Source organism: Brachyhypopomus gauderio, chromosome 1, assembly GCF_052324685.1.
Source record: "Brachyhypopomus gauderio isolate BG-103 chromosome 1, BGAUD_0.2, whole genome shotgun sequence".
Classification (NCBI taxonomy): domain Eukaryota; kingdom Metazoa; phylum Chordata; class Actinopteri; order Gymnotiformes; family Hypopomidae; genus Brachyhypopomus; species Brachyhypopomus gauderio.
Window position 1 is genome coordinate 276186 of NC_135211.1, and position 15830 is coordinate 292015.

General features: G+C 39.6%; 1 protein-coding gene across 2 annotated transcripts in view; it reads right to left on the bottom strand.

Moving 5' to 3' along the window:
• vps35 (VPS35 retromer complex component) overlaps positions 1-15830 on the bottom strand; it is a 52326-nt gene that overhangs the window by 8708 nt on the left and 27788 nt on the right. For both annotated transcript variants that reach the window (XM_077000844.1, XM_077000925.1), the window contains exon 15: positions 12064-12303. In XM_077000844.1, coding sequence (XP_076856959.1) covers positions 12064-12303 — 240 coding nt within the window. The remainder of the gene's footprint in view (positions 1-12063; positions 12304-15830) is intronic.

Genomic DNA, 15830 nt, shown 5'->3' on the forward strand with positions numbered 1-15830 from the left:
ACTTACTGCATAGATCCAAAAATGTCAAATTCAATGTCTCTGTCAGCCATGATGAGAGATTACATGACTGAAGTGATTTAATCTCATGTAGCTGCTTGTCCAGCTAACCTTGGTAAACCAGCAGATACTCGTCCAGCTAACCTTGGTAAACCAGCAGATACTCATCCAGCTAAACTTGGTAAACCAGCAGATACTCATCCAGCTAAACTTGGTAAACCAGCAGCGACATGAAGCCTGACCCAAAGACGAATGAGCACCTGCAGTGTGGTCCTTTCCTGGCTCTATGGCACAGCACAACGGCATGGATTTTTCACACAGATCTACTGTCCTCTGTGGAACCTGCACGACCTTAATGCTGCAAAGACTCTGGAATCAGTGAGTTTATCTGGAGTTCTGGTATTTCTGTGTTTTAGGTACAAACCCTATTTACAGAAATGTTGGGACACTCTAAAAATCTAAAATCTGTTATTTCAGGGTATATGCACACTTTTAAATCTCAAATTCAATGACTTTTAAGACCTTTTTAATACCTCTCACAAGAAAAAATAATACTATTACTGGGGATGCAACAATTGTTGACGTTGTTGAGGCCGTATACTCCAGCGCTAGGAATCTAGCACTAGGACCCTGGAGCAGTTATTTTCTGCATGGTCCTAGCGCTAGATTCGGCAAAGTTCACATCGCGCCAGAACAACTGAACAACACACACTTATAATAATTTAATGCCTCCCCTCATAAAATTCCAGACATTTTAAGACATTTTTAGGCCTTGAATATGGAAAACTAAATTTAAGACATTTTAAGGACCCACGGGTACCCTGTATTTGTTAATTCACTCAAACCTTTAAACAGACAAAAGGACAATGTTTGCAATGATGGAGCAATTCTAATTGAAAATTAGAAATAGCCGGGTCTAAGGCATGGTTACCATCTCATTTTAATTATATTGTTTAATCATTGGGGAAGTGAAGTTCTAATTGTTGGTGTTTTGCAAGTACAATGTTTGTCCATTCTTGCAGTGCACGAGATTTGAGCTGCTTGCCAGTGCATGGTCGCCATCATCTCATTCACTTCATAATGATGTGCCATACATGTTAATAGAAGACCGATGTGGATTGCAAGCAGACCAGCCAAGCACATATACTCTGTCTTGAACATACACTGTTGTGACTAAGAAACAGGCCTGGCATTGTTGAAGGCAGCATTTGTCTCTTCAGAATACCAATATAAACCTCCACATAAATAGTACTTATGAAAAGATCTAAATTATTTCTCCACAAAGTTGTGACCCACGACCTATCCAAGGTGACCCACGACCTATCCATGGTGACCCACAGCCCATGCTGGCAACACCTGGAGGATGCTCGTCTTATATTCAGTCTTGATGACCTTTCACCCGGTAGCATTTAAACTGCTGTGTAGAAGCTTCTAGAAAGGTGTTATTTGTATAGCCTTAGATTTATTTTGCCTGCATTCCCCCGTTTATTAAGTGATATACAGACATCACATTCCACACAAAAAAGTTATGTTTGAACAAATAACAGCGTAGTTTTTTAACGTTAATTGTGATCTTCCTACCCAATTTTGAAACAAACTTGAAAATATCCAGTTTATGGGCTTAACTACTTTCACAATTTAAAACTAATATTACAATAAATACAAGACACATGCATTAAATAACACAGATTTAAATTATTCAATTATTGTAAAATGCACTAAAAACGTAACGTAGGTTGGCCGGCTACATCTTTGCAGTCCTGTCATTATTCGGTATTAGAGTCAAAGTCAAATTTATTTCTTGTTGTGATCAATGGTGTCAAAAGCAGCACTGATGTCTAGCAGTATGAGAAAAGAAACCTGTCCTTTATCAGAGAATATTAAGAGATTGTTCAGTACTTTAGTATGTGCCATTTCAGTGCTGTGATGAGCTCTAAATCCAGACTGGAATAACTTTGACATGTTCTGTCTGTAAGAAGGAAAAGAGTTGTGAAGAAACTACTTTCTCAAAAATGTTTTATATGAATGACAGATTGGAGATTGGCCTATAGTTGGACAGTTCCTGGGGGTTAAGACCAGGTTTTTTAATTAGCGGCTTGATGACTGCAAGTTTAAATGAACTGAGAATGTAGCCCAGGCTCAGAGAATAGATAATTATGGTAAGCAAATGTTCTACATTTCTATGCAGTAATTCTTTAAGTAGATGGGTTGGTACGGCATCTAGTATGCATGTGGAGGGCTTAGCAGATTCCACCAGTGAAATAAGCTCCTCACGACCAATTGGGTAGAAGAACTAACAGGGCATCAGAGCTGACCAGACAGCTGTAAAGGTGCTGTCAATAAGAAAAATATCTGTGACTTCATCGGACCACAAGCACCTAGTCAGTGTCTCAGATCCCACACTAGGGGTTTTTTGATTGGGGGAGGAATCAAGTAGGGGTCGTCAAAGGCACCGTGCCAAAGTCAAAGTAGTTCTATAGTTATAGTTGTGGTTCTAGTTCCCCTGCCAAGTAGTCACAGTCCCTTCTATGCAGGTGGTGAGCCTCAGGTAGGAGCTAGCATCAGCACGTCCTCTTACAGCAATAGCACATCCAACCCCGGCATCAGTACATCCACCGGCAAGCCAGACCATCTCCAGAGTGCTTATAAGTGTTTGCATGCAATAGACTTGGGTAGAAGCATGCAAAAAGATGCTCGCGCGACCCTGCTCGAACCGCTTGTCCAAAACGATATGTGGTAGTATAAAGAAACACCCCTCAAAAACAGGGGAAGGAATATTTACCTGACCAATTTTAATGTTGCTTTGTGTTTCAGGTTTGAAAAGTGCTGGAATTTAGGTTAAAGTGCTTGAAAATGCTTGAAATTGTAACTACTTCGTTTCACAACAAATAGCTGTCTGACTGAACAGTTTTCTTGTATTACGTTAACAAATACGAGCCTCTTGGAAATTCCAGGACGAAACATGAGAGAACGTGAAGACGTTAAGATTGGGTGTTTTGAAAATAAATCACCATTAAATAATGTGATAAAAAAGCGAATTATTTCAAGTATATGTATAAATATTTAAGTTTAACGTGCTGGGAAATATTGAAATGGACCTTGACGTACAAGTGTTTTGACGAAAGTGACGTACAAGTGTTTTAATTCCACCTTGTAAACGTGTATGAACCAGTGACTGTATATATAATGGACGGTACATCACCGTTGACTCCCATTGTGAACTTTTGAAGCCACCAAGATGGCCGCACGGACACCGCCATCTTGGATGCGCTTGAGCAGTAGATGAAAATTGGAGCCAGAGCATGCGCATTAGAATCGGTAGGCAGGACCGTATCTCCGCCAGAGACTGTATCTCCGCCCCAATATTCGTTAGGATACGCCCACCAGTATAGACACTTTTGACGTTTTACAAAATAAACAAAGGTAAAAGGTTTTAATTCTGCTGTTGAGAGTTTTGCTGTTGATAGTTTTTATAGAGTTTTGCTGTTGAGCGCGTTTACGTTTGAGCGTCTGGTATTAGATGTCAACCAACTCAGCTATTAACTGTCAATCACCTTATTGTCACACCCCTTTAAAAAACACTTAATAACTTCTATTAAATCTGTTTATCATAGAGAAAAACACTGGGAGAGATACTAACGCAATGGGGTCTTATAGAATTGACAAAATATAATTGCTCATAAAACTTATTTTACGTGTAATAAAAATTCAAAGTTTCTCGTCTGGCACGTTCACTTACATGGGAATGGGCGGGGTTAAAAGTTGTACTGCAGCCAGCCACTAGAGTGCAGCTGACTCGCGGAGGCTTCACTTTTCACTCATGTTGTCCAGTCCACTTAAATATACGGTCTCTGGTATGAACCCTGCAAACATGACTTTGTTCATTGCGCTGCGGCGCGGCGCACGCAAAGTTACAAAATTCGAGGTGCACGAGTATATAAACCAGGCTTTAGCGCCCTTCGTTGAAATGTTCCGAAAGCACCGCTTGCAAACTGGCTTGTCTGTGTCCTTCGGTTTTCCAAGTATTTCCACACAGCACTTCTGCTGCTTTCCTTGTTTATTAAGATGGGCTGCAAACACACTGCGTTTGCTTTAGCTACCATTTTAGCATTACAAACTGTTTTGTGCATTACAGCAGCTTAGGTGGGTCAAACGAAAGCGCATTTTATGTAAAAAGAATCGATTGGCTCCTTTGGTTGTTACAGCTTTAAAGCACCGTTTGCAGACCGACCTCAGAGCAAAGTCACGTTTGCAGGGTTCATGCACATTTACAAGGTGGAATTAAAAACACTTGTACGTCACTTTCAAGGTCCAGTTCAATATTTCCCAGCACGATAAACTTAATTAAGTTAAATATTTATACATATACTCGTAATGACAGGGAATAATTTGCTTTTAACCACATTATTTAATGGTGGTTTCTTTTCAAAACACCCAATCTTAACGTCTTCACGTTCTCTCATGTTTCGTCCTGGAATTACAAGAGACTCGTATTTGTTAACGTAATACAAGAGAACTGTTCAGTCAGATAGCTATTTGTTGTGAAACTAAGTAGTTACAATTTCAAGCATGTTCAAGTACTTTAACCTAAATTCCAGCACTTTTCAAACCTGGAACACAAAGCAACATTAAAATTCATTTTTAATTAGAAGTCCTTCCCCTGTTTTTGATGGGTTTTTCTTTATACTACCACATATCGTTTCGGAGAACACTGTACGCGGAAAGTATAAACGCTTCCACCGTTCACGCAGGGTCATGCGAGGTGGGCGGAGTCACGCGCTATGGTCACTCCCGAAAGTATAAACCAGGCTTTATTCTGCAGAGAGGAGGCAAGCGCTGCACTGCTGTACGCTCACACTGCCCCCGTGTGGCACTCTTTGGAAATACTGCTCTTAAAAAAAAAACAAAAAAAAAAAAAACACTCAATCCTATAGCACCGATACCAAGCAAATTGGGTATAGTACCGTTTTTAATGACGAAGTATTGCGATACTACTCTAGTATCGGTATACCGTACAACACTAGCTGTCAGCACAGCAATTCTGTAAGTAAATGATCTGTTGGTTTGTGAATGTAACATGGATCCACTAGTACTGGACATAGAAGTAGCAAAAAATTTAACAATGTCTAGGATTTGCTTGAAAAATAGATTGTGCATGTTTTCAAGGTTATTCATGTCGTAAAATTGTCAGATCTTCAATTCTTACTCAGGATTTTCAGAATATCTGGATCCACCCAAAACGCATTTTTACTGGTTCTGCATGTAGCTGTCTGAAAACTCCTACCATACTGCATAGTCCAAGACTGCACAGACCATTTTGGTCTCATTTTTTATTTTCTATTTCAGGAAGTATAGGTAACTGTCAACTTGGTTCTTTCTTAGCCAGCTGTGTTTGTCATAAGAAGGCAAAGAGAGGTGCTGCATCTATTTAATTTCTGCATAGACATCAGCTGTAAAATGTGAATTCTGAGTCAGCATCTGCTGTAACGTGTGATTCCTGAGTAGACATGAGCTGTAAGACGTGATTTCTGAGTAGACATCAGCTGAAAGCTGTTCTGCAAAATACATACATATATGTATATTTTTTGTAAAACTAGAGTCAGTGAGGATGACCAAAGAGCATCTAGAGGATTAGCAAATAAATAAAGCAAATCACCTCTTCTGTGATTAGCAGCAGCATGTAGGTACCAGTGGACCCTGACTCACTGGTCTTCACGGACAATATGACTGGTGGAACTGACTCACTGGTCTTCACGGACAATATGACTGGTGGAACTGACTCACTGGTCTTCACGGACAATATGACTGGTGGAACTGACTCACTGGTCTTCACGGACAATATGACTGGTGGAACTGACTCACTGGTCTTCACGGACAATATGACTGGTGGAACTGACTCACTGGTTTTCACAGATATGACTAGAGGTTGCAATAGCAAGATGAATTCTGTAGTGGACAGAATCATCTTAACTGACGCTACCAAAATACCTTAAAACACAATTGGTGAAGCATAACCATACAGGATGACTGAGACCCAAAGTGCACTAATAAAGCAACTACAAAGATCTACAAGGAGATTATGAATAGCGAAAAATTCTTGATCTGAACACCAGTGAGTATACTCTGAATTTAGCAAAGCAAAGGATGACAGTGAAAAAGGGAAAAAAGGGGAATCTGTGGGTTGCAGACACTGCTCAGTCACCTGCATAATCCCAAAAGGATTTGCAACCAAACCTTAAATGTTTTATTTAGGATTCTGGTCACTTATCTAATTACTCAGAGTGCCCTGAAATTGTATGTGAAATGGACAGAGTCCCCTCTATGGTGCACAGATATACTCGCGACACACATAAATGCTCTAAAATTAAAGCAGACATGCTGCACTCGGTTTAATTTCAGATCCAAATCGCTTTTCAATGCCAGATCACACCTACTGTCCAATTATGTTTGCCAAGTATTACAGAAACGATCGACACAGCTTTCATGCTTGTTTGGTTAAAAGCCAGATTTCCAAGCTGTGACGTCTGTGTCCCTTTAAAACGCCTCAAAACAGAAGCCGTGTTTTACTGCAGAACAACTCAGACACAAGCTGGCCACTACACACTGCATGATCGAGCTAAACCAGCTCTACTGATAACCAACTCTACCCACCAGAGCGAGAATATCCACTAGGGCAGGAAACAGATCTAAAGTATGATTTAAATATAAGATCAACAGATCTAAAGCATGATTTAAATACAAGATCAACAGATCTAAAGTATGATTTAAATACAGTATCAACAGCCTCCTCCAGAGGACGAGACAGAAGGCACATTTTAGGTTTCAACACCTACTTAAACTATGTGAGTTCAGATTAGTCACTAAAGAATAAAGTGTCAAAAATAAATAATTAATTAATATTGCATAAGATTTATAGTTTTATGTAATCGGCACCATGGCAATGTCAGTATGTGTCTTTATGCGTTAGTCTCCAGATGTGTTAGCCTTAAATTTATTTATATGTATGTATTTCTTTTTAATATTGCAGGGCAGTAGGCTTACAGGAGTTTCATGGAATGGGTTCCATGGTTGAGCATCCAAACTAAGTGCAATGCAAAGTGTCAGATGCAGTGATGTAAAGCATGCTGACACTGGACTCTAGAGCAGTGGAGGTGCGTTCTCTGGAGTGACTAATCGCACTTCTCCATCTGGCAATCTGATGGATGAGTCTGGGTTTGGCGGTTGCCAGGAGAACGGTACTTGTCTGACTGCACTGTGCCAAGTGTAAAGTTTGGTGGAGGGGGGATTATGGTGTGGGGTTGTTTTTCAGAAAGGGATTGGCCCCTTAGTTCCAGTGAAAGGAACTCTGATTGCTTCAGCATACCAAGACATTTTGGACAATTCCATGTGCCCAACTTTGTGGGAACAGTTTGGAGCTGGCCCCTTCCTCTTCCAACATGACTGTGCACCAGTGCACAAAGGTCCATAAAGACATGGATGGCAGAGTCTGATGTGGATGAACTTGACTGGTTTGCAGAGTCCTAACCTCAACCCAATAGAACACCTTTGGGATGAATTAGAGCGAAGACTGTACAACATCAGTATGTGACCACACAAATGCGCTTCTGGAAGAATGGTCATAAATCCCCATAAACACACTCCTAAACCTTGTGGACAGCTTTCCCAGAAGAGCTGAAGCTGTTCTAGCTGCAAAGGGTGGACCAACATCATATTGAACCCTATGGATTAGGAATGGGATGTCACTTAAGCACAAGGAAGGTGAGAGTATACTTTTGGCAATAAAGTGTAAATGTAAACACAGTGGAACACCATAAACAAACACCATCTATATAAAAATACTAGGGGTGCTGAAAAAAATAGATTCTTTAAAGGATCGGGATTCCTAGTCCTGGCGATTCTGAATCGATTCAAAATGGCCAAAAATCGGTAGCTAAACTCTACCTATGCATCCCTGGCACCAGTATTGCTGCAGAACGACATTGTGACAGCACAGCGCAGCATTCTTACTTCTGACCAGAGGTGGGACCAAGTCAGTGTTTTGCAAGTCTCAAGTAAGTCCAAGTCTTTATACCTCAAGTCCCGAGTCAAGTCTCAAGCAAAGACACTCAAGTCAAGTCAAGTCTCGAGTCAAGACAGGCAACAGTCAAGTCAAGTCCCAAGTCTGAAACTTGGAATTTCAAGTCCTTTCGAGTCTTTTTTTTTTTAAACCAATGTTGCAGGTATATTTTAAATGTAAATAATAGACATGCGTTTTAAATCTGTATTCTCCTCAAATCTTGATAAAACGTGCAACTGAAAACACGAAGTATAAAAAAAATTAAAATTACACCTCTTTATTGCACAGTTCAATTTGTTAAACTTAGCTGCAAAAATATTCAATTTTCCAGAAATAAATATTATGTGAAAAAGTCATAAGTAGAACTCCATGTTCAAATAAAAAGTGCTGATATTTTCACAGTACAATACAACGAACCATAACAGCATTTTCCCTCTCTTCTCTTATCTGGTTTCTTGGAGAACATGTGTGAGTGACACAAGACAAACAAATATAAGAACTGAACAATTAACAGGAATCTGCAACTTTAGACATTTCAGTAAACTATTCTGCATTGCATTTGCTGGCCAAATGTCTGTATGTCATTTGTGCACGATGAATGATGTCCCCATAGCTGAAAACTCGCTCCACTTTTGTCAATATATTTTTTTCTCGACGTAGATGTCTTCAAATACACAATCCATGCTGAGATAGAACTGGATATTATGATGGTGACAGAGAGAGGCTCTCTTCCCCGAGTTCAGATACAGAACCCAGGGTTGCCAACTCTCACGCATTGAGCATGAGACACACGCATTTGACCGTCTTCACACGCTCTCACGCCACACATCCGATTTCTCACGCCGGAAAAAAATCTAGTTTATTTACCTCTGATCCACATCTATGGTTCAATGAGTTACTAGTTCGCTCTGGCACCAACCACTGGCGATCGATCGATCGCGATATAATACTTAATTTGTGTCCATTTTACACCCCCCCCGGTAAAAATTTATGTTCGCCAACCCCCCATTTGATTGGTTGTGCTGCAGCTCATGCACACACACACGTACAGAGTGTGGAAAAGCAGAGGACTGGTCGAGGGGGGTCGGCATCAGAAGGACGGAAATGAAATTAATGGGGCGCACTTTATAAATATTAATATGCGTTTTAAAATTTAGATTTGGGGTAAAAAAAAAGAAGTCTTTGCAAGTAAACAGGTTCAAGTCCAATTCAAGTCCCAAGTTATTGGTGTAAAAGTCCAAGTCAAGTCTAAGTCTCTGAATATTTTTTCAAGTCAAGTCAAAAGTCTTAATATTAATGACTCAAGTCTGACTCGAGTCCAAGTCATGTGACTCGAGTCCCCACCTCTGCTTCTGACCATGTTGATCAACTCCTTTTTCTGTAAAATAATCTAGTCATCTAGTTACATACAGTTCAGAAGTGTTTTTGTGCAGACTTGCACAAGATTTACCAAATATAAATGCACTATAGTTAAGACTGTTTTGATTTTTTTTTTTGAAGGTTAAGTTTTACAAAATATAGTCTTTTAAAAAAAATCACTTTTAAGTCTATATTTTGTTTTCAGTTAAAGGTAAATGCATGGTAGACTAAAGTCTATGTTTACTTTTGTATTAATATATTTAATATATTATTATTGTTCATTGATGGATTGTTTTTTTATTTTTTGTTTTTTTAAGAAAAAGCCAGGCAGCTAAGCTAACCTAATACTGGTCATTTCAGTTACAGAATTTTATGCACAGTCCTATTTTTGGTATAAATATGATGCAAAAAGATTTAATACAACAAGGAACCTAAAAGTATTGTTTTAAATAAATGTCCTATTTGTTTACATTGGGGGGGGGAGGAGTGAATATCACCCTACTTTGATGTAAACGTACACAACAGCTCACTGGAGAAAGCAAGAGAGGGTGTGCACATTGTTTATGAAACATGTTCAGACACCTTCAGGATGCATGATGAGGCGTAGCTGCTCTTATGGACCTTGTGTTGGTGATGTAAGGTTTGCATTGTTGCTATGGCAGCAGAAATGAGGAAACTACATGCTAAATTCAGGACTATAAACATTATTATTTAAATATCCACTCTCTTCAATATGATTTTAGGACCATAAATTGCACGCTATTATTTAAATATCCACTCTCTTCAATATTAAGTGGTTAGTGCTCCTACATCTGCAGAATCACTTCCTGTGCACAGCTGATGAAGGACCTTTGCCTGAATTCTACCATTTCTCTGCAAACCTTGAGTACTACATTGCAATTTTTACTACTTCAATATCTCTCTCAGCATCACTCTCTCCATAGATAAAAAGATCAACGGACGCATTCAAGCACATACACACATGCTGCTTAAATTGTGTGTATGAATGTTTAGTAATGATAATACAAGGATCATGAGATAATACTGTTCAATGAGAACTGCATAATGTGCTATAATATTTATTAATGAGTGCTGCATAACAAGTTAATACTTAATGAGCGCTGTACAACGTGCTATAATGCAGTTACTGCCACTTCAGTCTCCAACTGGACAGCACTGCAAAAGGTCAGAAGAACCCTGAATACCAGGTGGACGAGGGTGGGAGGGACACGGGCTGGAAATCAATCTGCAGTGTGACTGGCTCTGAAATGCCACGGCAACCGCTCCTGTGACACTCCCCCACTAGCTCCCTTGCTCTAGAAGACTAGCAGAGGAGCATGTTCAAAAGATGGACGTGTTTAACAAACACAGATTAATCTTCCCATCACAGAGCATTTATGAAACCCCCACATCTCAATGGATGACACCTGACCGTCTCAGAGGACAATGCATGCTCTGATGGGCAAAAATGTAATACAGCACTCACTGAACAAATTCATTTACACAAAAATGTAATACAGCACTCACTGAACAAATTCATTTACACAAAATGTAATACAGTACTCACTGAACAAATTCATTTACACAAAATATGCTAAGAATCCTGTTCCATGCCCTACCTTCCTCATTTTTGTACATTGTGGCTACAAAAACAAGACCATAATTTTAAAAGTGAAGAAAGAAGCAAATGTAGTCTATGATCTGTGTTTCCAAATCCACCATTATGACCCAGAACAACCAAAGCAAAGACGTGACTGAAGACAATGAACATGATGATGGTTCCTTCCCTCCCAAATCCACACGTACACACCACATTTCACAAGCCTCTTATGGGGAGAGATGCTCACCACCTCCATGTGCAAAAGTGTGAGTGTTTGAGCCAACGCTGGCAACCCTGGCCAAAGGCATGAAGCAGTAAACTTCACTTGTCCACCTACGATGCACTGACTGCTCGTGCACTGACTGCTCGTGCTCTGTTTATTCAATGTCATCTACTCTGCTGCAAATGAAATATCTAACACAGGTACAAGCATCTCTTGGACGATTAACTGACATTTAAAAATTGGCCGATATTTCTCCCCAGCATCAGCTGAAATTGTTCTCTCCGTCCCTCCCGCCCTTATTTATTTATTTTATTATTATTCTACTCATTTTATTTATCTCCTTGAATCCTCTCTTTCGAATGTTTATTTTTTTTATTACATGTGAACAGAATGCAGATCTGCTTAAGATGCAGACAGTTTAAATAATGTTTAAATTCAGCAATTGTGTAGTTTGCTAATATTAAATTGATTAATTTCATATGATGCAAAAAAGTACCATCTATAGTTTCCCTTTGTGTCAGACAGACAGAGCTCAGGAAAGTCATGAAACTCCAGACACACCCATCCGACAGAAGCCAGCACGCACGGAGTTTCTGCAGGATCTACACTGCAGGATATAATTGCCTTTTAGCCACATGCTGTTAACTCTGTCATTTACAAGTAAATATGATTACCTGATGAAATATGTAAATGTCACAACTGCCCCATAAACGCCCACATAGTAGCACATGTGAATCACACAACTTACACCACACACTCCTGCCCCACTCCCCGACACGAGCGTTCACTTGTTCGCGCCACACCCCTCCCCTTCACATGCGTACGCACCTCCTCTCCGTTCTTGTCCGTGTTGCGGCCGGACCAAAAGAGGTGTGCGCAGATGCTGACGGCACGACACTGGTCCGGTTTTTTCAGCAGCTTGGAGGCCGCAAGAGCACACTGGGTGCGTAAGGGCTCGTGGTTCTCTTCACCAAAACAGCGCGAGCGTTCAAATGTGCCGATGATGAGGGTGATGGCAGCCAGCTGAGCCTTAGAGTCACTAATCTCATCTTCATACAGAGAGAAGGCCTGAGAGAGAGAGAGAGAGAGAGAGAGAGAGAGAGAGAGAGAAAGAGAGAGGGCAAACACAAAAAGAAAACAAAAGCAAAGTCAGAGAGAGCAACACGGAGAGACATACAGCGAGATGAAGACTATCGACTCCTAGTCAGACCATTCAAACACAGGCCTGATTATCTACCAACTCCTGGACAGGCCATTCAAACACGGGCCTGATAAGATACATTTTCTTATCATTGCAGTGTACAACGAAACTGAGCAGCTATTTTTAAGGTGCTTAAACTATAAACAAACAAAAAACTATACAACAATAGTTATGAAATAAATTCTGTATACACAACATATATTAAGCGACCTTGAGTATCTTGAAAGGCGCTATACAGTGGAGGAAATAAGTACTTGATCCCCCACTGACTTTTAAAAGTTTAATACAAAAAAATAAATGAAACATCTCAATTTTATGCCAGCTTTATTTTAATATCAAAAGAAAAACGGAGAAAATTACATGAAATGAGAAATAAAACAATTTGCATTTCATTGAGGGAAATAAGTATTTTATCCCCTAGTAAAACCATGACTAATGTTGGCTCGCACAAACCACTGACACACCCTAATCACAGTGAAGTCTTTACCTGTCACCTGTATAAAAGGCCACCTGCCAACAGTCTCAGTGACACTCCAACATCTCCACCATGGGCAAGACTAAAGAGCTGTCTAAAGATGTCAATAAAATAAAGCTTAAATTAGTGACCATCTATCGACCACCGGGTCCCTACTCAGAATTTCTTCAGGAAGTTGCTGAGTTTCTTTCGGAACTAGTCTTAACCATCGAGAGATTTGTAATTGTGGGTGATTTCAACATTCATTATGAAAATAAATCAGACCCACTGAAAATCGCGTTCGATTCCATCCTAGATTCAGTAGGTATAGCCCAAAATGTGACAGGGCTTACCCACCGCTGTAAACACACATTAGACTTAATACTTACTTACGGATTAAACATAGAACATTTGGCAGTCATCCCCCAAAATGACACCATGTCAGATCATTCCCTACTAATATATGAAATAGCTTTATACGATGTACATCAGATGCTCCATACAAAAACCACGCGCACTATCACATCCGACACTGCAGCAACATTTATAAACGTACTGCCAGAGCTACCGAACACTATGCCACTGCAGCCGAATTAATTAGAACAGGCAACACAACAGTTTTATTCCACACTCAGCAATACCTTAGACAGTGTAGCTCCAGTTAAAACAAAATTAATTAGGGAGAAAAAGCTTTCTCCATGGTATGACGACCACACTCGTCTTCTAAAACAGGCAGCTCGAGCAGCGGAGCGCAAATGGAGATCCACCTCACTAGAAGTGTTTAGAATCACATGGAAAGACGCCATAGTCAAATATAAACATGCCCTAATAAAAGCTAGAGCCGCATACTATTCGACACTAATAGAAAACAACAAAAATAACCATAGATTTCTCTTCGCGACGGTATCTAAACTAACAAGAAATATCAACGGCACTAGTTCTAATACAGCTAGGGTTGCAACGGTATGAGATTTTCACGGTATGATAACCGTCTCAGAAAATACCGCGGTATCACGGTTATCACGGTATCACAGTTAGTTTGTATATTATTAAAAGATACACGGACCCTTAAAGAAATTACAACAAGTAAAAAAATTAAGCTGTACACAGGTTTATATAAATACTGCAAAATTAGAGAAACCTAAATCATGGATTTCAGTACAATTATTTAAGTTTAAATGATCTAATATCTGATAAACTCAGCCTGGGTCAGTGTCTGATCAACAACTGTTGTAAACGTCCGTTGTACTGCCAAGTTAGAATATAACCAGATACTGCAGAAAGAGAGGATTTATTTCTGACATGACCCTCACAATAGAGATTTCTATTTTAAGGCTTTCACACAGAGTCTGGTTTTAACATATGAAAAACAGGCACGTTAGAATTTGAAAATGAACGCATGTAAATTAATGGTGTCTTTCACATCCAGTGAAAGCAAGGACGATAAAAAGCTAGGTTTATACTTTCACTAGTGACCGTAGCGCGCGACTCCGCACAGTTCTTTTGTATTACATTAACAAATACGAGCCTCTTGTAATTCCAGGACGAAACATGAGAGAACGTGAAGACGTTAAGATTGGGCGTTTTGAAAATAAACATCCATTAAATAATGTGATGAAAAAGCGAATTATTTCGAGTATATGTATAAATATTTAACTTAATTAAGTTTAAGGTGCTGGGAAATATTGAAACGGACCTTTAAAGTTACGTACAAGTGCTTTAATTCCACCTTATAAAGGTGTATGAACCCTGCAAACATGACTTTGTTCATTACGCTGAGGCGTGGCACGCGTGAAGTTACAAAATTCGAGAGGTGCACGACCTCGTGAATCGACAGCGCGCGAGACCCTCGCGCACGGGCAGAGCCACCACGATTGCGTCATTTTCGCCGCTGATTTTAGTTTAGCTTTTTTTGTTAAAAAATTTGTTAAGTCTGATGCACTTTCTGCCATTCTCACCGCTGTGTGCTGAGTAGCTGAACCGGAGCGGAGTTGCGTCAGTTTCTCCGCTGGCTTGCTTTTTACCGGTAATAAGCAAACGCACACGGTATGATAACCGTGCATTTTAATACCGTGGTATACCGTGAAACCGGTTACTGCTGCAACCCTAAATACAGCACTTACACACACTAGTGATGAATTTTTAAACTTTTTTAATAATAAAATAGATAATATCCGACTACAGAGTCACAATACATCGCAGCCTAACCTCCAATCCAACCCCAGTAGTTTAGTTATTAGTAACTATGCATCCAAAAATATTACTGAGCTAAATGGCTTCAATCCTATATCGCAAAAAGAGCTCACAACACTGATTAATTCGTCTAAGCCTACATCATGTATATTCGACCCAGTTCCAACCCATCTATTTAAAGACCTACTCCCAGCCATTGCAGGGCCCTTACTTAATATGATTAACAGTTCCCTTAACCTAGGATATGTGCCCAAACAATTAAAATGCGCCGTAATTAGACCCTTGATTAAAAAACAGAATCTTGATCCGCAGATTCTAGCCAACTATAGACAAATTTCTAATCTCCCATTTATCTCTAAAATTCTAGAAAAAGCAGTTTCCAATCAGTTAAACCACTATCTCCAATCAAATAGTATCCATGAAAAATTCCAATCAGGATTTAGACCAAACCACAGCACTGAAACAGCTGTTTCAGTTTTACTAATATCGGCCGATAATGGGCTCGTCTCGTTCCTTATTCACCGTATTTCGCCACGCCCACTTTCAAGTGTATGTTTCTTCCGCCTTTGTGTTAGAACTTCCGGTCAGCTATTTTTGCATTAGTGTACACTACTACATTTTAATGATTTTTTTCATAAAATAGGCATTCTTGTCTATTTACTTCTTTACTTCCTAAAATTACAAAATGAATGCAAGGAAAAGATGTGGCCACTGATTATAAAATAGTTACTTATCTGATCACAAGCA